The sequence below is a fragment of the Phlebotomus papatasi genome, chromosome 1 (assembly GCF_024763615.1).
Source record: "Phlebotomus papatasi isolate M1 chromosome 1, Ppap_2.1, whole genome shotgun sequence".
Lineage (NCBI taxonomy): Eukaryota > Metazoa > Arthropoda > Insecta > Diptera > Psychodidae > Phlebotomus > Phlebotomus papatasi.
Genome location: NC_077222.1, coordinates 84946102 through 84971275, shown reverse-complemented (window position 1 = coordinate 84971275; position 25174 = coordinate 84946102). Strand labels below are relative to the sequence as shown.

Genomic DNA, 25174 nt, shown 5'->3' with positions numbered 1-25174 from the left:
CTTTTCTTCCTTTTTGATCTATTTTGATCGACATCGACGTCCAATATAAAAAAATATATATAAATACCACACTAAAAAATATCTTTAACCCTTTAACGACGAGACAGTTTTCGCTGATCGAAAATTAGCAATAAAAATTATACCGATAAACAAAACTTGTGAAGCGTTTTCAATCTAAACTTTGCAAAGCCAAAAGAGTCTGATTTGGTGTATTTTTTGTCTCTATGAACGATAGGGACAAAAATAGCTCAAAAATTTAAATAATTTTTCTTACGATACCAATGACAAATAATTTTCACTTTTAATGAATGTTTGAGTATTGTAGTTTCTTATTCCAAAACTGTTTTACTTAAAAAAATTGGAAATATAAAAAATAATTAAAATAAATTTTTTTATATGAGAATTTAAAAATTCGTAATTTTTTAGCTTAAAAATTTGCTATATAGCAAATAGCTGTAGACTTTCAAAAATTATCCTAGATTCCTTCAACCTTCTACTTTGCAATTACGTGCAAAAATAAGAAAAAAATACCTTTAGGTAGCCAGGAAAAATTATTTTCTTTATGGGACACCGGTGTTCCAATCGTCCTTAAAGGGTTAAGAGATAAAAATCTGTACCGACTGAGCCGGACTTAACAATTAATAAGGAACTGCGCTATATTTCGGACATGTTGCATAGAAGCCTGAAAGTCCTAACTTTAAAGTGTAATATTCTTAATACAAATTGATTTTTTGTTACGTATTAAAGAGTATTGCTTGGAAACTTAAAATTGGTTTACCATATTTATTTCCTGTGGAAGTGAAGTGGGGTACCTTTGAATTGGAGCAACCTTGAAATTGGGTTTTTTTCTCATATTTTTAAATGAAATAGAGCCTTATCATGATGTAATTTATCTTCACAATTGGTTTGCTTAGCTAAATTATATGATAATATGGTACTGCCGCTATTCAAAGGTACCCCAATTCCCCCTATTTACTTTTGAAATTGATTAAAAATATAAATATTTCTCTGAGTGATATATACCGGACACCAAGTTTCCCAAAGTCCCTTGTTCTTTCGGAACTATTCCAAAGCTTTTCCCGCAGCGTCTCGTTCGTAGAGTCAACGCTCTATTGTTTCTTTAGCGTTTTAGAACCTCTATAAATCGCAAAAAATTATGAAGTTTTTGAAAAAAAAGAAGTGTCCGATATTGCAAGGTGTCTGATATTTCAATGTGTCCGAAATTTAACACAGTTCCCCTAAGTGTTGAATCAATCTCATTTAGCCTCAATTTCTACGATAGAAATTACCTTATTTTAGAGCGTGGCTGATTTAGAAAAAAAAGAATATTGATTTTTAAACACTAAAAAATCTAGATTATTATTGTATAGAAGTCCCCTGTTCTGTTTTGGATTATGTGGGCATGGCTTATTTGATTCCGGGCGGTTTAGTTCTTCCCAAAATTGAAATAACGAACTTGATTCTCATGTAGAATGATGTATTTATTATATAGAATTAACTTATTAAATTTCAATTTCTTTTCGTTATTTTAAATTAAAGTTTAAAGTATGATAAAATTTTACATAGATATGACCTAAAATTACTTTTTGTGAATAAAAAGCAACAAAAATAGTAATGTCAGGTAGAAGCAGTCCCAATATTTCTTTTTTTCAGCGAATTTTGTGTGAAAATCATGTGAGAAAAGAGTCATTAATTATCTCACTGATATTGCCCTCTCGATGAGAGATGCAGAAGAGGCACCTCAAAGGACTTAAGGAATGCTGCAGAGGTTCTATTTATAATCGCTTTAAAGATTGAATGAGAAGAAATATAAAATTTTGTCGTAGAACAAAGCGATCGCGAGACTCGAGTGAGAATCACTGATCTCTCTAGAGAATGACTTTCGAAAATTGCAAATGTGCACTATTTGGTCACAGGGTGAAGCAAGTAAGTGTTACTAACATCTCTCAAAATTCTCTGCAGTTCATACAAATTTAACAATTTTAGTAATAACATTTTCTAAATTTATTTTCAGGCCTAAGATCATTCTTAAATCATTCAGAAAACAAAATATGTTTAGAAATTTTTGATTTTTTTAGTTTCCAGAACACCCTCTTCTAATAAATAAGGGTTCATTTTGGTGGGACAGAAATACAACATGACCAGAATGCTGTACGCAATCGAACGACTAGTACGCTAAAAGTGATTTTCCGTGCAAAAAAGTAGCAGTATTTTGTACATTGATTTTATCCCAGTGATTTATTCTGAAAGTTCTGTGCTGTGAAAGAATATTTAAATCATGATTGTGACTTGGTGAAGTTAATTGGTTTAATTGCAGTGAAATTATGGCAAGTGTGGATAATCTGAATTATTTCTCTGAGAGAGAAACTGAGGAAAATACAACGGATACGGAAGAGGACAGTGGAATAGCTGATGAGTCCGATTCTGTAATTCACCTTAAATGGCCAAAGAGGGATCCTAAGCAAATTCACGGTCAAACACCCATCGGATTGTACGACTATTGGTAAATATTCCCACAAACTATTGAGAAATGTGATAGTCAAAATGTGTTCTAAACATATCAGCCCTGTCCAGAGTAGCACAATATCTAGATGAAAGATAAGAGATTACAATATGTCTTCCTTTAAAGGATTTCTTTTTGCGATTCAGGTGACCAGAAATTGCATTTCGTTGTTCCTCGATAATGACATAGTTTCAATAGTTGGAAGACACCCAAATTCCTTCTCGGTCCACAAACAATCAAATCATTGTAGTATAAAAGTTGTTTTGACTTTGCACTGTTACTATGCTCGAACGTGAAAGTGATTCCTTTATCCATTGCATCACAAAAATCCATAACAAAGCTCGCCATAACAAGGAAGAAAATAATACCAAATTAATAACGTAAGACAAAGACTCAAAGCGCAATTTGATCGGTAAACAAAGTATAAAGAAATTTAATTGAAAATACAAAGGAAGAAAAGTTTATATAATTATTGAAAATGCCATGCAGAACGCTAATGATTCTATTTGTTTTAAATCTATCTCTTCTTAACATAAAAATAAATTAACAAAAGGTGTTAGCTAAGCATATAAGATAGATAAGTTTATTTATAGAAACCTAAAGTCATATTCTCAATCATAACCAGGTTAAACAGTTGTTTTTAGCTTGACATTCCTTACAATCATCTTTAGTTCGTCAATTGCTTGGAAAAATTGAGATATGAACAGTGCCAATTTTTTCTTATAATAGGGAGAAGTGGGCACCTTTGTTTTAGGGCACTTTTGAAATAGACCTTTTCCCTCCTATTTTTAAATAGAACTGGACCTTACCATAACATAATTTAGCTCAATGATACTGTTGTAAGGGTAAATTTAATTACAATAAGGCTCAGTTTCACTTAAAAGTATGAGAAAAATCGTATTTTAAAGGGACCCCAATTCAAAGATGCCCCACTTTCCCTTACACCATTTTCCCTTTATTCAAGACATTTTTTACTCCTACTCACTCAGTGTAACAAAATTATTTCACCACATAGGAGAAAGTTCATTAAGAAGTTACGTACATTACATAAACTAAAAAACAGCATATTTTCTTTAATTATATTTTCAGCATAATGAAAAAAAAATTAATTTGAGCTCTTAAGTGCATAAATAAAAGAACAACAACTAAATTATCATTTCTCAAATTTTTATTTAAAAATTTTGAAAATTTAACCGTTAGGGTCTGATAGATTTATCAAACTAACTGATACTAGGCAATTGTAAGAAGTGGAAGAAACTTCAATAAATCTAAAAAATCATACTTCCTCATAAACCGATGTTTTGAAAGGGTTTTCCTCCTTCCCCAGATATTGAAATTATTGGGAAAGAACTTGTTACAAAGATTGTTGCTTCTTGGATTTCGTACACTTGAAACTTCCATCAATTCTTCTTGATACTCTCTCCACGTTCACAGTGAGATTATTCCGTATGCTAGTCAAGTGACGAATCTTGGTATTGTTTTTAACACTAAACCCACTGATAGTTTTTAGTCATTTTTGATGATATAGGATACTCAACAATTTTTTTTTGGAAAAGATGAGAAATTTAAAATTTAATTACTGAAAAATATGTTACATACATACTTTAAGAAATTCATGAAGTTTGATAGTTACATTGTACCATTTAAATGTGTTAATTTAAAAAAAAAATTAAACCGGTCAATTTGACCGGATCTTGGTAAGTTTAGTGTTAACAAACATTGTCTTAGTCTGTTCATGCTGCCTCATGATCATACCCGATGGTACTGAGTTATCACACCCTATGATACTCACCTGCTTATTTCAAAAGCACTTTTACTACCCATTTTCTCTTATGGAGCTGAGCTCTTCTTCTTAACTGATGATGAAACTATTCATGACTTAACAATTATCTCCAATAATTTCATATAAGGTTTGCACTATAGGTCGTATTTGGTGGTTAAGTTTTTCCATTTGTCCTTCAGATGTGTGCTCTTGATTTTCAACACCATCCGGTAACTAGTGGTTGCCCTGAATACTTGGCTTCCCTTTTGACTAAGGGGGGTTCCATTAGAGTTCGAGGATTCATAGTTCCGAGTATGCAGGATACACTTAAATACTCTCTTTTTGTTGGAAGGGTATTTTTAAACAATTCCCTGCCTCGTGACGGTTATGAACAAGCCGAACAAACAATTCAAAGATATTTTCAGCCTGGGCTTAATTATTAAACTTTTAAGTGTGTAACAATCTTTGCTTTGCTAACATCTTGAATTTTTTTCTCATTCTTATTTTTAATCTTTTTTTCTTACCTTTTCGTCACATTATTCTACGAGTGTTACTGCCTATATAGAGTGTATTATTTAATAAATTCAATTGAATTGCAGAACAAGAATGAGTCTTCAATTCTCTGTTAAATAGGAAAGAACTGTGTGATAGCTTATTTCTTAGTAACTTCCAGATATGATTAAGGAAGAACAACACTTCCGCAAAGTATTTTTTTGTGAGAAATATGACTTTTAGATATATTGCAAATATCTTCCTTGTATTTTTCAAATGAAATGGATAACTTGTTAACTTATAAGGCTTATATGACCAGTAGTTCAGGAATGATGAATTGTACATTAACGTTTATTAAATTTAATATCAATAGAGTATGAAATGAAGACTCAAGGAGACGAGTGGTTGAGAAGAGCACTGACTTTATGATGGTAGTATCCCGAGTTTGCATCCCCTCAGGATTTTTTTCTAGCAACAAAAATCGAGAATACTAGAAAAATCGGGAATTTTTCTAACATTAAAAGAATACAAAAGTAAATCCTATTCTAAGAGATAAAATAATACTGCATATCTAGGAATCTCGCTTACAAAAATGCTTATAATTTTTCGTAAGAATATTTGGCAGCATAGATTAATTTTTCATCAATTTTGATTAATTGGGCAATTTTTACTGTTTTCACTCATTTGATATTACAGGAACAATATTCCAGCCAGTTTAGTTAAAATCGTTGAAATAGTTTGAAAATGCAGGGAAAAGTGCCCATATTTTGTATGATTCCAAGCTTTGTAATGATTAAATTTTTGCTATGTTTCTGAATAAGTGTGACTCCTCAATATATTTTAAAACCTGGGCACTTTCCCCTAGTATTTAAAATATAGGTGCGATGAGTCACATTTATTGAGAAACATGGGAAAAATTTAGTCATTGCGAAGCTTGGGATCGCACGAAGCATGGGCACTGGGCACTTTCCCCTAACACACTTAGCGAGAAAAATTAAATTCATTAACCCAAAAGTAAATCTGTAACTAAAATTGTTCCCCTGTAATGTTAAATTAACTATATAGGATCAAAGGAATACCTCTTCGATAGGGAATCTCTATTGACAGTTTTGTCAAAATCTTAAAAATTAGTATCTAATAAAATATAAATAATATGACGTTTTTTCCTTAGTCTACGTTTTCTGAGAAGGATAGGTATTTAAATTTCATATTCCAAATGGTACAAAGTAGGGCACAATAGGGTGTCAATAAGTCCTGACACGACTTCTTAAAGTGTCAATAAGTTTGCCTTTCACCCTAATCCAGATATATTTTAAGTTTGTTTCGTAAGTTCTCTAATTAACATTTATTGCAATGCAGTAGACTCTCTCTCAATCGGGAAAATGGGGCGAAATATCATCCAGTTTAGCGATAGAATTGAGCGTCAAAGCCTTTGTAAATTCCACAAAAAGTGCTCAATTATAAAGAATCACGATAAAATAGAAAGAATTACAGCGAATTAGCTTCATAATTAAACGTGAAAATTGTCAACAAAATTTGTCGCCCGATTGAAAAAGAGCCGATTGAGTGAGAGTCTACTGTAGCATTTCCACTAAACAAGATCATCTCGAATCCTTCAATGTTTATCTGGAAAAACTATTTTGTCCGGTCTCTCAACTCTGATACAATGTGGCTTGAAATATTACGAGTAAATCACCCACGAACAGGAGAAAAATATTTTTAAATAGAAATGAGTGAATGGCTATTTCGTAATGCCTGTGAAGCAATCACAACAGTTGGTGAGATTGATATTTGAAGTCCAGAAGGGAGAGGATGCAAGTCTTCGGCAGGAAGAGAAGGTTATTCACATTATATAGAAAATTTATTTTCGATGAGTGTCAATGATCATATTAAATCTTCGTTGTTTTATGGTCATTGTCTCCATTTGGGATGATTTCAAAATCACAGATTTTTTTGCCAAGTGCGAGTTTCAATTTTAGGATTTTGATGGTTTGAGTGATGTTATTGAAAAATTGTGTTTCTGCCAAAATGTGCCACTTTAATTGCTGTACCGTGAGTTTGGGGATGGCAATTAAACAATTAATTGGTGAAATGGAGAGAAATTGTGGCTAGGGTGTGGGTGTTTGTTATTTTTTTTTTGCCTTGCACGTGAAAAAAAAATTGGGAAATTTATGGTGCTATTTGGATGATGGAAAATTGTAAATGTGGAAAATTTGTTTAATATTGAGGCGGATTGAGACGTGTGTGGTGGTCACATTTGATTATTTTCGACGGTGAGAAAATTGCCTCACGAAAATACTGAGCATAATGTTTTAATCAGCAAAATTGTACGCTTCAGTCAGTGCACAAACGTCTCGGGAGTCTGTCGTCACGGCGCACTTCGTCGCGACGCGGGATAAGTGATCGCGCGCGGTTTTTTCCATTCTCATTTCAAAGCAATCATCGCACAGAAAATCTGATTTACAGAGAGTAATGCCACGGCGCAGAAATCGCCGCAGGCACAAAGCATGTCCAAATGATGGACAATGGTGCAAAGGTGTGGGTGGAAACCCTTTGGATGATGATGTTAAAAATACGGGAAAATGTGAGAAAAGTGACAAAGAATGTGAATATGAGGAACAGCCAGTAGCTGATGTGCGTCCACATGAAAATCATCCCGAAGCGTCACTCCAACGGGAATCCAATGCCGATGATGAAAATAGAACAACGACACGAACTAATATTATTAGCTGCAAGATCAACACGAACACTAGTTGTGAATTGTGGCAGAGTGCCGAAAATACTCCTCTGGCCATTAGTTTGAAGCATACTTACACGGCGGAACCATTGGGGGAAGAAGATTGCGACGAGACATTGCTACAGCATGTGCGGAATGTGGTGAATTTGTCTGGAGATGAGGCATCCACGGATGGCATGATGGGCCAGCAACAGAGCACCAAGAGATCTGGGAAATTGCACAGAAAATCACCAAATCCCGAACCAATACCACAACCTCCAGCTGAATCCGACGATCCCCATTCCGAGGAATACTATGAAGCGCATTGTGATAGTTTTAAGTGCAGTGGCGATCAGAGTCCCGCGATCACCACTCTCAGTCCGACACACGTCCTCTCGGACAATGACAGTGGTTGTGAATTCAGTGAGAGACTGAGGGAAGACAATGACATTGTCGAGGATGAGACTGAGGAGTTTCACACAACTTTCAACTACAATCCCATCTACAATAGCAATTTAGTGCGCCAGGATAGTGCAAAAAGTGATACAGACCGGGTCAATAGTGCATTCGATGATGGCAAAGGTGCCAACAGTCCAAAGTACGAGTATGATATGATGCCACACATAAATGGGGATAACCCAACCAGTTTGCCGGACATTGTGGGAAATGCTCAAACAAATCTTGCGGAAAAGTAACTATCCATTAAGATCGATGCCCTTCCTCTCTAATAAAACAGATTCCCTTCACAGAAAAAAAATAAACAAATTTAGACTCTAATCTCAATTTAAACAGCCTCGACCGTTTTTTTCTGCATCTCTGACCATCCCCCTTCGACAGCAAACCATGATCCCGATACTGCACAATCTCGCATTTTAAATCTCATAGTATCGGGTATCTCGTGAATTCACTGGCGCAAATTCGACGTCGTCTAAGACAAATTACGTGCGTAAAAGTTTGTTTTTTCACACTTTTTTTTTTCTTTCTCTATGTTTACAACACGGGACGAACTTGGATTATTTCGGTGTAGCTTGCAGATTACGCGTAGATCGTAGAGAATGATTTAAGTGACTAGAGTTCTTGAGAGAGTATGAATGGGAGTTGAGGATTGAATTTCTCTTTATAATCCATAATTTCTCGCAAATGTTTTTACAAACATTGAGAAATTATATATAACCATTTCTTTTAAAGTACTAGAATTCATATTAATTGTTCAAAAAATTTTTGATTATTAAAAATGAAAAATTACGATAAAAATGTAAAATGACGAGGAAAAAGAAATTCAGGAAAATCCATTCTATAAATGCAAATTGGTATCGCTCAAACTGAATAGGGGAAAGTGAGCACCTTTGAAAGTGTGGTACCTTTGAAATTGGAATTTTTCTCCTATGTTTAAGTGGAATTGAGCCATATTAAAATGTGATTTAACTTCTCAATATGTTTGTGAAGCTAAATTATATCATGATAAGGCTCAATTTTGATTAAAAATAGGCGAAAAATGCCAATTTCAAATATTCCCCATAAAGGTGCCACACTCCCCCCTATCAATAAATACTTTCAGAATTGGTACAGTTAGGAGAAATTACCTAATAAATTAATTGATTCTGGTTATTATAAGCATTAATTCGAAAAATAAAGACTACCAAAAATTTCGTTAGAAATTAACATAGCAAAAAACAGCGGTGATTCTAGGCAAAATATTTTAAAGAATCAAGAAAGGTTCTTTATTAAAATATCTTGATTGATTTTTTTTCTTCTTTCTGAATTAAATCCTTAAACCTATTCAAATATTTTTATTCAATAAATCAAAAAGTTATAGATATTGCTCTCGCTGTGTAGTCCACATTAATAAGATAACAGATTTCACATTATACATATATTAAAAAGGAAATAAGGGAAATACGGAATCCCTAATTAAAAGAAGAAAATGCGATAATCGCGATCATCCCTCCTTTATCTATTCTCTCCAATTTTGAGATAAAACTCTAAGCGTTTAATCTTTAAATCGGACTGATTCGTATTTAGCGATAAAGATCTTTGTCTTAAATTCTCAAATTTCCTTAAGGGGTTACCTGTCTAAAAAAGGCTAAAAACAAACCAACATAGTAAATTCAAACTCTTAGGCATACAAAAATTTAATATTTTAACTATTTTTCTGAAATTTGCAATTAATTTTTTTTTAAAAATCCAGCCATTGAGACTTGATTTTTGGAGATTTTTTTTTCTTTTGAAAAAACTTACTTTTCGGTGGACAAGACTTCTCGGGATTGGTTCATGTGACATCCAAAAACTAAATTTTTTTTGTTAACTGATGAGTTAAACTCGTACTTGAACGGTACATCCTTTTAAGTGAAATTTGTATTTTTAAGAGGATTTTATTCAAAAAATATCATTTTCGGCGTATTTAATATCACCTTTCATCTTGTAAAATATGTGGTGCTCATGGCAAAACCAATCAACCGTTTAAATACGAATTTAAATCATCTGTTAACAAAAAAAATCTTGTCCACCGAGAAAAAAGTTTTTTTAGTTCCAAAAAAGCAAGTCTCAATGGCTAAATATTTAAAAATTTAAAATGAAAATTTCAAAAAATATAGTTTAAATGTTGTACTTTTATATGTGTAAGAGCTTATATAAATAATTTTTTCCTTATGCAAAAAAAAAATAAGAAAATATTCTGTTTTTTACTCTTCTTGAGCAATATAACCCATTAAGCCTTTGAACTAAGCATTTCTCCTCCCTAATTTTAAAGTTAGTTAGGAGAATCTCTTAAACCTTAAAATACAGAAAATTTTACAACAGAGTTAGAATAGAATTATTAGCCTTTAAGATAGAATAGGATATATTTAATTTAAAGCTTTAAGCTATTTTATCTCACAATTTATCTCGAGAAATTTTTAAAATTAGGAGTAAACACGTTTTAGTAAGACTTGTGGAATAAAAATCGTCACCAATCGTCAATAAATGATTGCTATCTTTTTATTTTTTTTCCTTTTTCCATATTATTCTATTTATTAATTAATTGCTCGAATAACCTATCCTAAAATGAGAACAACTTGAATAGAAATCCATTAAAAAAATTTGTTCATAAAAATGGTTTGTTTAAACTTGTTAATGCATTTTTTTAGCAAAAACTCACTTGCAGAAAATATGATATCAACTTGAATATAATTATTATATTCAAGTTATATAATTATTAATTATTCTTTTTTACAAATTATATCAAAAATGCAACAATTTTGTTTTAATTCAAAAAATATAGAATTTAATAGTTTCTCTCCTTAGTTTATTTTTTTTAACTCTTATATTTAATTTCATTACTGGGCTATTTCTTCCATTTTGTAAGTTGTTCAGTTTTACAATTTTTTTTTATTCAGTTTAGAATATTTCGTGAAAAATGTCAATTCAGATGCTTCAAACATTTGCATAAGGGCGTTCATTTCTTCCAGTTCTTCATTTATATTGGTTGTGAAGTCTAACATATTTTAAAGGTATTAGTTTAAGATTCAAAAAGATTCGATTGATTTCTGAGAAAATTTACCCTGCAAAATTCGACAGAAAAGGATCAATTAAAAAAAAATGTAAAGGACATCAAAATCTCTGATACTCGCAAAGTATGATAGTTTGAGCAGATCCTTTACCGCCAAATTTTATGGGTAAAATATTCTCGAGGATCAACCTGAGACTATTTGAGGCTTTAGACAACAAGCAGTGAAGTACCTTAGATTTTTTGCGACATAAAGTGTTTATATTAGTCACTGTCACTATTCACATAAATAAGTATCAAGTGACTCACAATTACGTATAATTAAATTCAGTAGAATAGTAATTAAGCAAAACAAAAGGCAATAAATTTCAAACAAAGAAATTAAGATCACAATTTAGGACTTGTTGTAAACATTAATCATAATACATTTCCTAAAGAAATAGTAATTTAATTGATCTGATTATTTTATTCGATTCTTTACTTATTATTACCCTTGAGGGATAATTGAATCATCGATGACCCATGAGAAAATCATTAATTTTATTTACAAAATTTGGAATTTTGAATACAGCGCAATTTTGGATAAATCAATTGAGATATTCAGACTTTGATAATCAGTCAGCCCTTTTCGCCATGTAAGCACTTTTAAGCAGCTAATTTAAGGCATTAAAGGCTAAGTAGTACTTCAACACTCGTAATATGTTCTATTCTTATCTAACGGGCTATTACGTCTCTTAATTATTTAAAATTTATTTAGATTTACTAAAATTCTCGAGACATATCCTAGATATATTGATAGATATTGCTTCAAAGTATCTTTATACAACAATTCCCTTTAGTCTGACAAAAATTTCACACCATACGATACCACTAAAGCTTAAGGGTGGCCAAAAGTACTTACTCTACCCTATTTTATTCTAAAGTAGGTACTGTGAAGATTTTTCAATTGATTTTTCATAAAGTTTTAAGGAAATTGTCCGAACTTTAAGCTAATTTACCCAAAATTCCGCGTTGTTTTACTCAAATTTTATCTGAAACATTATTCATTTTAACAGACATTTTTAAAGAACTCGAGCAAATCTTAAAACTACAATAACCAATTAAAGTCTTAAAATCGTGATTTAAATTGCGGGAAATTTTTAAAGCTTGATTTTCCATTGAAAATTTAAACTTTTAAATGTTATATCTTTTATCACTAATGTAGATTTATTTTAGGCGAAACTCTGGAAAAACCTTGACCTTGCCAAAAAGATGTTCTTTCACAAGTTTAACAACAGTTTTTTATATTAAGTATGGGAGAATATTCTTTTGATAATCTTCATCGAAAGTTATCTGTATTGATTTTAGAAGACTAAAATAGATTAATTTTGAAGTATTCTAATAGCAATTTCTTATCCAAATTAAAAAAAGAAACGCAAGTATAGTTTATATTCTTGAGGTCAGGATTAGTTAAATTTACTATTATAGTTTTAAAATAGTGTTACAATTGAGCGAATGAATGATAAGAGTTTCAATTTCAAAATTCCGTTTGTCAACAAAAACCCCAAAATATTTCTACAGATTTGTTAGGTATTGTCCAATATTACTATTTATTATTACAAAATTCTTGCACAATATTAAAAAATTGAGTACAATTCAAAAAAAAAAGAAAAATGAATAAAAGAAATGAAATTTATGGTATTTTCTTAACACTCGCATCCTTCGAGGCTCTGGATACCATTAATGTGAGACTTTGCACTCCGGGGGTGACTTGGGGTATAAAGTCTAATTCTAGTACATAAGGATGATCTTTAAACCAACATTAGGTGCACATATGGTCGTTAGGCCATTCATAAGTGCTAGGATTAGGAAAAAGCTTAGGCAAAGCAGGGGTATAATAGCACCCCCGCAGTACAAAGTTACCCGCATCTACCATACACACGAGAAAAGCCTTTTTTAATCCATTTAAAATCGTTAAAAGTCCGATTCTTGTGGAGGATTATTTGGGATATTTTATTAAGAAGCCGGATAAATTCCTGAACTAAGATATTCGTGATAAAAAAAACGTGAAATTGGATCGTTGCATTACGTTCCGGAAAGGGTAAATGCACAGTACAAAAGATCTTTTTGAATTTATTATTGATGCTTAATTTGTTTTTCACCTATTCTTACGGCGTTATCACACTTGCACATTAAAGTTTTAATGTGATTCACATTAATTATTGCTTGTGAGCGTCCAAATATGTTATTTGTATCTTTGAGTCACTTAATATTTCGGGTTTTTCTATTGATAAAGAAGTGGACTTGGCCTGCAAAAATAAGTTTAAATTTACCTAAAGCACAAATATTTTTCACATTAAAAAATTAAAGAGAAAATCGTATTAATTTTTCGCATTAATGGTATAAATCAATATATATCAAATTTTGCGGGCCAAGTCTACCTTTTTATCAACAAATAGATCAAATTTTGAATATAAAATGATTCAAACACACAAATTACACATTTGGACTCTCAACAGCGACAATTAATGTGAATCATATTAAAATTTTAATGTGCAAGTGTGATAACACAGTTAGATTTGTCTCATTTATCTTGTTATCATAATTTAAAAAAAAAGAAACTCAGATTAAATTACTTTATTAAGTTTCTTTTTTCTTATATTTCTGTTACAATATTCTCTGTATCTCATCAAAAAAGAAATTTAGGGTACTATTTATGCTTTTATGCAAAAACAAATTCCGTTGTATTTCGTAAAAATTCTATCTTTATATACAAAATGAAATTCAATGTTATAAAATTTCCTCAAGTCTCCTAAATAAATATGGCAATTCGAAAATCCAAAAGATAGTAAACTGTCTCGTAAAGTTACATAGAAAATTTATTTATGATTTTATTAATTGGAAAATTACTGGTTAGTGCTGTAGACAAGTTTATTGGTGTCCTCCCTGGCCATTTAGACGCGCCCTGGACATTGTGAAACCGCAAGAAATGCTACTCTGGGCGGATTCAGATAACTCTTTTAGAGATCCCACTGAGTAAAAATAGATTTATTTTAGTGTTAGAGAAAGCACCAAGGGTATTGCGTTAAATTGTCTCTTTGGTGTCTTTTTTTTTACACTTTTGCGATTCTCTTGGAGCAGACTATACATACAATTTCATCCGCAATTTCACGACACATGGTATTATTTTAATTCAAAAAGTCATGGTGCTTTTCTTGAATGTGGAAGTCTATGACGCACTCCTAAGCAGATAACTTCCGTTGTGTCTTGACGATATTGTGATAAATATTTCGCCACAGTAATTCTCTTTCTTCGGGTGGATTTTATGTTTTTTTTTTTTTAATTCTTCTTTTTTCTTTAGGAGAGGTCTTGTCACGCAGGAGGCACATTTTAGCACCCAATTGGATGCGGCCGAGAAAGAAGTCACCTATGCACAGTCCAAAATAACTGAACTTCAGTTGAGAATAGATGAATTGGAGAGAGATATCGCAAATAAAACCTGGGCTATTGAGAGTGAGTTGTGTGTGGGAAATATTTCCCGCGCAACAAAGTTAAAAATAATCCTGTTTTGGCGTCTTGTACATTAGGACTTCAGGCGGAATTGGTATCGGCCCAGAAAGAAGATGAATGCGTCCGGAGAAAGTTGAGACTGCAGGAGGCGGAAATGGGTGTGATGAAAGATAATGCTGCAGATAGGGAGGATGAACTGATGCGAAAATACAGTGATCTCGAGGTGACTCGCAATGAACTGGAAATTAAATTGAAGGATATTCAGCATTTTACCAGCAATCTCCAAGTTCAACTTGCAGAAGCTCAGAGCAATGCAGACAATGCCCGGAAGGAGAGGGATAGGCTGAAGGATGAACGTGTGGAGGAGCAGAAGCTCGTACAGGACACATTGGATGCAGCACTGACACAGAAGGATCAGTTAGAGGCAAAATTTGAGCATTTACGGAATGTCAATCAAGAACGGGAAGAGCGTCTGATGGAAGATTGCGAATGGAAGGTGAGAGCCATGCAGAAAAAATGCAAGGAACGCCTAGAAGCCATTACCAAGGAGCACCAGCAAGCTATGGAGACCAATACAAAGCTTAAGGCAACAGCTGAACAGTACTTGAAGGAACTCAATCGGCTAAAGACCATAGAATCAGAATGCAATGCCCTGAGGGGTTTAACTTCTGACCAAAGGGACAGCTTAATGTCTGTCTCAGTGCAACTGAGTGAGGTCAAGGCTGAACTAGAGACGGCAAAGCTGCGTGCTGAACAGGAGATTCGCACTGCTCAAAAGATCAAGACTCAGTGCCAAAATGATCTGCTGGATGAACGAAGGAATGCGCACATGAAGCTTGAAGAGACACGCATGCAGATCTCAATGCAATGGGAAAATAAACTCCTGCAGGAGATGATGCGTCTCAAGTACGAACTGGAGTCAATCTACACAGAAGAACGCAAGGAGGCGCTTGAAAAGCTCAAAAAGGACTTTGAGAAAGAACTAGCGGATCTCGTTCAGAAGCACAATAACGTAGAACAGGCTCTGCGGAAAGAGGTAAGCGATTCACCATTTCTCTAGGAATACTCTGATCATTATTTTCTTCCCTACAGATCGCTGATCTCGAAGAAACCCTGAGAGAACGTATCCACGAATTGAGGGAAGTCTCGGCGAAATGTGACAAACAGGCCATAGATGCAAGGATGTATGTTGATCGTTCCGATCGAAATAATCAACTTATTTTAGATCGTGAAATTCAGTATCGCGAGGAAATTGTAGGTGAGTGATTTATGTTTATGTCCAAAAAATAGATTTTATAAAATCTCAGCTAAACACTCCCATGCATTTTGACTAAGCAATATTCATGTGGCAATTATTTTCAAGCAAAACTCGAGGATGAACGTGAAGAGGAGCGAAAGGAGATGGAGAGGCAATTCTCCGAACGGCTTCAATCTGTTTCGGATGAATTTGCACAAGAACTGTACAATAACACAGAAGAATTGGAGCTGAAGCACAAGAAGGCTTTAGGTGAGTCGAAATTTTCTTAACTCTTTTGTCTCTTTTGGGACTCTGAGTACCCAAAGCAGCATATGAATATTCAGTGAAAAACAATGTTTTTTAATTATCCAGAACTGATAAAAATCCTATTCTTGTGGATGATGATTACAAACTTTAAGGATGTCCAAATGTAAGATATTTCTTGTAGGACCTCAATTAATTCCTGAGCTTAGATATTTTTGATTAAAAAATGATGAAATTGGCTTGCAGCATATGCTGCGGTCCGGAAAGAGTTAATATTTAAAGGGAAGGGAGGGCAGGGAGAGTCCTTTGTCCCCTACACGATATTCAAAAAATAAAAAAATGAAGTATCAAACCAAAAACAATTTAAGAATATTAAAATTTGGTTCACCTTATGGACATTTTTACTCAAGGAGATTTTACTGTCTTAAAATGCCTTTTGTTGTATCTTATTAGCCTTCCAGAAAGCCAAAGATCATTTAATTTGGTTTAAAAGTCGATTTGGAATGATTAGCTTTAAAAGGGTTGTACAAAATCTGATTTTTAAAATCTTATAACTTATGTTATGGCTCCGGCACACCTTTTAGATCAAAAAAATTTCATGAATTCGAATTTCGGATCCCTTTCTTTCTCACATGTTTTGCATATGTCTATCTTATTCTCTCGCACTCTTCTTCTCTTAAACATCAGTCCAAATTCAATTTAGCTCAATCGAATTTGCTATGCGAAAGAATGAGATAGTCATATGCAAAACATGTGAGAAAGAAAGGGTTTCGAATTTCGACTTCATGAAATTTTCCTGATCTAAAAGGTGTGCCGGAGCCATTAGAAAAATTTTTTGATCAACTTTTCTCAAACAAAGCTACGATGTCATCTTCGACGAGCTTTTAGGGAATATCTCGCAAGAGCTTTCCACATCAGTCCCCAAAATAATCAAAAAAAAAAACCTTAATATTGAATTCTTGAAAGAATCTTTCAAAAAGTTTGTGGGATTCGTAAAAAGCATTTTGCATTCCATTTTTAAACGATTCCAGCCATTTTTTATCACAGAAAATTCTTCTTGACAGTCTAATTCGTCAAAATCGGTGCAGAAATGAAATTAAAAATATAATTTTCCCAGAAAACAGTTCCAAAGTGGATTTCTTTTTCCTAAAGATTCTGAAATTTATAAAAATTTGGACTCTTTTTGCAAATTTTCAGGAAAACTCTCGTTTTTTGCTTTCGCAAAAATGGTTATTTTGGGGATAATCCTCCAATTTAGCCCCTTTAACTAAAATTCAGGCTATACCCTGAGAGTAACAAAAAAAAAATATTATTTTTTATAAAAAAGAGGTGGTAAAGCTTCCTAGCTTTGCGGAGTGCAGAGTGCTCGAACTCACGAGAAAAAGCTATCCGTGTATTATCTTTTCACATGCTTCTTGTACATACTGATTTACTACCGATTAAATTGATTCTTAAATTCAAAAGACAGTCCTAGATAATGTTGACTTGGAGGGGGGTCGGCGATGACTGAAAGTCGATATCTCTTACCATTTGTCCTCTAGCCATGTCACAAGTTGAAAAAAAGTGGATTATATAACTGCTCTCTTTGAGTTCGAGCCTTAACATTATAATTCATGAACAAATACCAGAATATATTAATTTTGAACGCTTTTCCTATGTATGAGTATTTTATAATTAGGGTAAGATGGGATAATTTGGAATCATATCTATTTTGGAATTTTGAGATTTTTTCACTGTTTCAGATGGCCAAAGAGAAAAATAAAACCACGAAGAAGTACAAGACTTTACATTTGAAAGTACTTCTTTGTTGCTTTTGCTTTTTGTTATCTAAGGAAATCTCGCAGTTTCAAATTAGACATGATTCCAAACTACCCCATCTCATCCTATAACGAAAATTATAAATTTTTGGGAAAATCTTTAAGAATTTTTATTATTATTTATTATTTACAAGAGACATTCTAATCATCAAAAAATTTGTGATTATCGTGCATGAATAGTGTTTTCTCGGCCGTCACGGGATTTAGTCTCGCCCTTTAACTGTGACGTGGTTCCCGGCGGAAGAGAAATTTTTCTCTGACTGTGCACTCGTGAGGGGAATAGAAAAGATTGCCCTAACATTTTTTTGCATTTTTTTTTCTTCCACCACAAGAGCTCATCTTCAATCTCTGCACAGAAAAAATATGTTGTCAAATTGTTCGTAAATGTTTGTGAATTCCTATCGGGGACTTACGAAATTCTCGTAAATCGTAAAACTCACAAAAAAATTCGTAAAAGTTTGTATCTTTTACAAACATTGTTTGTAACATGATGATTTAACCCTTTAAGGACGATTGGGACACCGGTGTCCCATAAAGAAAATAATTTTTCCTGACTACCTAAAGTTATTTTTTTTTAATATTTGTACATAATTGTAAAGTAGAAGGTTGAAGGAATCTAGAATATTTTTTGCAAGTCTCTAACTATTTGCTATATAGTAAATATTTAAGCTAAAAAATGGCGAATTTTTAAATTCTCAAATTCATTATTGATTTTATTTATTTTTTATAGTTTCAATTTTTTTTAAGCAAAACCTTTTTGGCAATAAAAATTACAATACATTGGTATTGTCAGAAAAATTACTTAAATTTTTGGGCTATTTTTGGTCCCTATCGTTCATAGAAGCAGAAAATACACCGAATCAGACTCTGTTGGACTTTCCAAGGTTAAATGTAAAACTTATCATTGATTATGTTTCTCAGTTGATTTTCAGTTCGTAAAAAGTATCTCGTCCTTAAAGGGTTAATTTTAACTTTGCCAGGAATATTTCATTACTTTCAAATTTAACCACTAATACCACAATTTTCTGCTTCCTCTCAGTTTTTTTTAATTATTCTCATCCTGGTTAATCCAGAGCCAGGGGTGCGGCGCATAGCGTTGTCAGGATTAACGGTCACTCGGGATGGAGTCTGAGCTGAACATAAGAGATCAGAGGGATTTCTCGTAGATGCCAAATGTTTTTTGTAAAAATGAGTCTGAACTAAAACATATTAGTAAATCCTTACTAAACATTCGATCTGAATGAAACCCTTAATGCTTTGTTGATGGGAACTAGAGTTTCTCAGGGAAATGGAAGCACTCTTAGAAAAATAATAACTTTTTGTAAGGCTTTCGGATTGGTCTTTTCAAGCCTTCATGAGTGGCTGAAGGGAAGAAAAACCCTTTTTTATTTTATTTTTTTAATTAATTTTTTTGTACATTTTTTTACATTTGCTTGAGCCAATATCAATAGGGCATCCCCAGAGTTTTGTCCACAAAAGAAAAATTTTTAATTAGAAAAAAGCTATCATTAATGCACCTACTGAACTGAATAAAAAAATCTCAAAACCTTTAAATTTAAGTTCATTTTGTAATACGGACTTCAGACCTGAGACTTAGTCATATGGCTTAACAGCTTTAATTATTCAACAATCAAGATTTTTTGGAAAAATTTACCTTAGGATTGGATTATTAAGGACAAATGACCTATTAAATTCAGAAAAAGCAATAAAATTGGTTGCTATTTAAGATTTTGAGATCTTCGGGAACTGGGCTAAACTTCTAATTTGAAGACTGCTTAAGTTTCCTAAATCCTCTAAGGTTCTAAGTAAAAGGGTTTAATGCCGGCTTCAGACTGGAGGTTTAGCTTAGCCCAGTTCCTGAAGGTCCCAAAAATCTAAATAACAAGCAATTTTATTGATTTTTCAAAACCTAATGAATCATTTGCCCTTATAATAATTTTAAACAAGAATTTTCTAAAATATCGCGCCAGATTAGGCATTAGAGGAGTCAAGCCAAATGGCTAAGTCTTAGGTCTAAAGCCCGTATAAGACCTAAAGCTTAGCCATATGGCTTTACTTTTATAATTTCATATCAGTCAAGATTTTTTGGAAAATTTTGACTTAGAATTGGATTATTAAAGCCAAATGATCTATTTAGATCCTGAAGGATCATTTTAATTGCCTATGCTATTAAGGTTTTTGACATCTTCGGAAACTGGACTGAACCTCTAGCCTAAAGATGATTTTGATTATAAATCTCATCACAAGGATCTAACAAATAAATGTTTAAGGGTGAAAATTTAGGCTTGATCTTGACAAACATAAATAATAATAGTTTTTTAATACAGAATCAATTAATACTGATTTCTTTTATACGAAATCATATTGTGGTAGTATATTTTTAGTAATCTGCTTCGTTCTTTTGTCAAAACTCTTTATATGACAAAGAGAATAATTTAAGAAATCAAAGAAGCGTTTGATTAAATGTCTTTTCAACTTCTGTGATTTCCTATAAAACATAAAATTATTTTTAACTATCTTTCAGAGGTGCAACGTGAAAAATTGATGGCAGAAAAGGAAGAAGCTTTGCAGAATCTCGAAGCGAAGCATAAGCAGAAAATATCATGTTTAGAGACTAAAATGAAGTAAGTAATTATCCACTAGAGATGTGAATAACAATTTGATCAATCTTTTTTGTTAAAAAATTTCTCGATTTCACGTACAAAATCCTCATGCTTTGTCGCTTTTACATGCTAAATTCAAAGGAGCTAATAAAAGACCACAAAGAACTTCCGCGGTTATTAGCTTTTTTTCTGAAACGAATGTGACCCTCAACAGTGACAGAATTCTGTGTATTTTTGAGCAGAAGCTTTCAGGCGACTGGTCACATTTTTCTTCGAATGCGATAAGCAAAAATACAAAAGAGATGTTACAGTTTTTTCTTCCTGTGTAGAAAAGATGGAAAAGCGAAAAGAAAAAAACAGCGATGAATAATTAGTTGATGTTCATTGTGTCTCACACCATTAATGAATCATTTCTGTTCAGTGTTTTTCTCTATTTTTTTTCTCTGCCAATTTTTTGCCATGCTAATTGTTGTCTTTTTTCTCATTTTTTTTCTGTTCTGTTGCAAGCTCAAGAATGGAAGTCACGTCACGTCCTGTTGTATCGTTTATTTCATTTATAAAAGCGGCGTGTCCTGTAATTCCAGCCCTTTTCACCCTCTACTTCAGTCATTCCCTGTCCTATGCTCTATCATGCCTTCTCATCACATGTGCTCTAATCCTCTACATCTAGGAGTATGAGAGATTGAGGGATGGGATTAGTTTTGAGCTTTTAATTCATTTTGGGGAGAGCTAGACAAGTTTTGTGTTTTCTTGTGCTTAAGTGAGGATTTTGTATTTGAAGATTTCGAGTTTGTGCATCACATAAAATCATTAGAAAATCATCTTATCATGTGTCCCTTTTTTTCAATTCAACCGTATCTGAAACCTTTCTCTTATCACGCCACCTCAGAGAACTCGAAATTACGCATCAACGCGATTTGAGCGACATGGAGCGCAACTACAGCATAGAACGATCAACTCATGAGCAGCGAGATCATCAGCATGCCCAAGAAATCGATACATTGCACCGAAAGTGTCGTTGTCTGACCAAATTGTGAGTGTCCTTTTTCATCTTTTTGTTAGCGATCGAGAGTATGATCTTTTGAATGGGATCATTAAGGGATTGTAGAGGATCTTATGCCCTAGACAGACTTCCGGTTTTAGCCAAAATGATGGGGATGTTGTCTAATCATTACTTTGATTAAAATTACGTGAAGCCGCAAGTCTGTTCACACATTATATCGCGATACTTACGGCGCCGGCGATTCTTAAATTTTTATATTTTAGAAAATGTCTTATATAATCCGGAAATTAAAATTATCCTTTGAGAAGTTTTTCGTATATATAACGGAGAAGTATATTACTAAAGAAATTTCTAAGTGGTAATAACGAGAGGGTGATATTAGGTGTAAATGAAAATTACGTTCAAAATCCTCGGGTCCACATAATGGTTTTTTGAAGATCCCTAGCCACAAAACATTGAAAAAAATCAGTCTCCAAATCATATAAAAGAAATAATTTTCTTTTAGTCTAAGGGATGCGATTTTTGCACAGAAGTATTGTAGGCTTTAATGTCTCTCTATATGATTATTCAGAAAACGAAATTTAATTCGCATGAACCTAAATGAACCTAGTAACTAAAATCAATTAGAGAACTCATAGGTTATCATTAAGAAGTTATATTGTATTTATCCTTTAAGAAAAGACGTGACAAACGTCCCCCAACTTTGCTAAATGCTCAAATTTACTAAAAAGAACTTTGAGGGCTGTGGGTCAAATCGGAAAAAATAGGTTTCAATCAACCTTTTATCAATAAATAGAACAAAATCTAAATATTAAGTAATTCAAAACAAATCACAATTCAGAACGCTTACCAGCGCAATTTAACGAGAATCACATAAAAATTTCAATGTAAAAGTGTGATAATGATACAGTAAATCTTAGGTCTGAAGATCGAATTAGATTCTATAAAAATTCTATTAGTAGTCTAAATCATAGGGAAAATATCAGTCTTATGAGTTCAATCTTTAAAATTTTTCCACTTTTTGACCGATTCATATAACTAAATTTTTATAACTTATAAATCGCTTTAAAAGGAGAATGGTCAAAAGTATATGGGTGCTGGTCCCGGAATCGCCACAAACGAGATTATGCGCATTTTGTAGGTACTGATATAAGATTGAAAAATTGCCGGAACCCTGGATGATAAACGCTGGGAGTCCTTGTAAAAAAGCCTCTATCCTTCCGAAAAATCGCTGTTTTGACAACGAATTACTCAATAACGGCTAAAGCGATCTTGATGAAATTCGGTATAGGGTCAATGTGTTACTTAAACTTTTTATCCATGCATACCACCCCCTCCCTCCACCCTCCATTCAGATAGCCCCCATACAAAATGAGGCCATTTTACCTTACGACTTCTTTCTGTGAGAAGAGGTACAATGCTGAAATACGACATGCGAACAAGGCTTAAAGAAAAGTTTTTAACCATACATACCTAACCCTTCTGACATCATCCCTTCTGGTAGCCCCCATACAAAATGAGAGCATTTTAACTTATAATTCCTTTCTGAGAGGAGGTAAAAAGCTGAAATTCGTTATGGGAACAAAGCTTAAGGAAGATCCTTTAACTAGCATACCACCCCAACATCCACCTGTCTGATAGTCCCAATATAGAGAGATTTCCTTCACACAAATTATTATTAATCCACTGAATTTCATATTAGTACAACTTCTGTAGACAATAAATCGAGAAGCAACTCCAAAACCTTGATTACAATATCAAAAAAATCACCACTAATGCCAATTAGATTATATGAGAATATGTTTCTATCCTTCAAGTACCAACAGATCTCAATGAGGCGAAAAATGAAATATAAAAATGTGGAAAATAATTGTTAACGTTATTACTTATTCATTTTTTTTTGTCATTCAATCAAACTCGATCAAAAAGTTCTTCGTGAGGATTGATGAAAATACCTCTTCTCAGAAAGGAGTTATAAAGTAAAATGCTCTCATTTTGTATGGGGGCTACCAGAATGGAGGGTGGGGGAGGGGGTGGTATACATGGATAAAAAGATTAAATAATACACTGACCCTATACCGAATTTCATCAAGATCGCTTTAGTCGTTCTTACGTAACTCGTTGTCATAAGAACGATTTTTTCAAAAGGATAGAGGCTTTTTTACAAGGACTCCCTGCGTTTATCGTCCTGGGTCCCGATAATTTTTTTAATCTTATACCAGTATCTGCAAAATGCGCTTAATCTAATTTCTGGATAAAGATGAATCGGTGCCCATATATACTTTTGATTTTGACCATTCTTCCTACTAAGAAATAGTTTTTATGCTCTAGAATTTTTTTCTCCATAGTTTAGAACATTGGTCCCAGAACAAAAGTTGTTACCTATACCAATGTCTATCCATTAACATAGGTCCCGTTCGTGGCGATTCCGGGACCGGATTTGACCATTCTCCTTTACCCAAAATAGTTATTGAAAATATACAATTTTTGTTTTCGGAAAAAATATCGATTCATGATTAAACTGGATTAAGCTTGACGGATTCACAACTATCAAAATCGCTATTAGAAATAATTCAAGATTATTTTCGTATAGGGACAAAAAACGACTAGACTATATTTTCAGAACTTCATCTCTTTCAAGACCGCAGTACAGTATGCAGCAACAAACTAATTTTACGATTTTTTGATCAAAAATATCTTAGGAATTAATCGAGATCCTACAAATATATCCTAGATTTAGACATCCTTATAATTTGTAATCATGAACAGTAATTCGATTTTTATCGGTTCTAACTACCTCCAAAAAATACTTTGCGGGGTACCCAGACCGAAAGACAAGAAAGAGTTAGCGGAAGTGGGGTACCTTTGAAATAGGATATCTTTAAATTTGAGCTTTTTCTCTTATTTTTGAATGGAACTGGTCCCTATCGTGATTATAATTTAGATGCATAAACCAATTGTTTATCCAAATTACATACATTATGATAAGCCTTAATTCCTTTCAATGTACCCCAATTCAAATTTGCCCCACTTCCCCCTAAGCAAAATAAATATTTGTAAAACGATCGAAGTTCTAGTCAATTCTAATCAATTTTTAAATATAAAAATAACATATTTGATCCTCAACAATCCCTTTATTGATGCCAAATCATGCAAGATTTTAGGGGTATGCAATTTTATTTGAGACTCTTTATAATCTTTTGTTACTTTTTTCTCCTGAAAATCCAATATAGATTTGAGGAGATGCGAATGCGCTACGAACGTCGTGATCCTCGTCAAGAGGATGTGCGACAAATTGCCGAACTCAAGGAAAAGGTGGAGCAGCAAGAAAGGGATCTCCATCGACTCACTGAGGCTCTGCGTGAAATGCAGATCACGCAATTTGGCCAAGCAGCTCCATCGACTCCACCACGGAAGCCGGGCCGGAATGCTGCCAGGAAGAATCGCAATAGCGATCTCAAGAACAAAATGACCAATTGTGATGTCATCTATGAAGAGGAGCAAGAGACCGAGCAGTCCGTGGATGCGGCAAATGGTGTTGATCATGACTGAGGCGCGTAATCTATTTTCATATTCAACCTAACATGTAAACTGCCTCTTGGACTTGAGCTTCTCCTAATCGCGTTTTTTGTCTGTCTTTCTTCTTTTTGTATATTGTAAATAAATAAGAATATTATATACGAGGAGAAAGACTTTATTACTTTCCATTTCGACTGTTTTGCTTCAGTGCAGATGGTTTTACTGAAGAATTCCTACGGAAAATTCCCCGTGATCGCTATCGATTGAGGAAATTGAATTAGCAAT

The 25174-nt window shown here is 33.2% G+C and overlaps 1 protein-coding gene across 10 annotated transcripts; it reads left to right on the top strand.

Moving 5' to 3' along the window:
• Positions 1-1560: 1560 nt before the first annotated feature.
• LOC129810452 (trichohyalin-like) lies at positions 1561-25060 on the top strand. Of its 10 annotated transcripts, none has more exons than XM_055860977.1 (9): positions 1575-1926; positions 2079-2503; positions 14298-14449; positions 14524-15482; positions 15539-15704; positions 15810-15953; positions 20289-20388; positions 21257-21400; positions 24604-25060. In XM_055860977.1, the coding sequence occupies exons 2-9, from the start codon at positions 2325-2327 to the stop codon at positions 24920-24922; spliced, it is 2163 nt and encodes a 720-aa protein (XP_055716952.1). In that variant the 5' UTR covers positions 1575-1926; positions 2079-2324; the 3' UTR covers positions 24923-25060. The 10 variants fall into 10 exon arrangements, with proteins under 10 accessions (XP_055716960.1, XP_055716955.1, XP_055716954.1 ...); XM_055860978.1 differs by having other exon boundaries at positions 2015-2503; XM_055860980.1 differs by lacking the exon at positions 21257-21400 and having other exon boundaries at positions 1569-1926.
• The last annotated feature ends 114 nt before the right edge of the window (positions 25061-25174 follow it).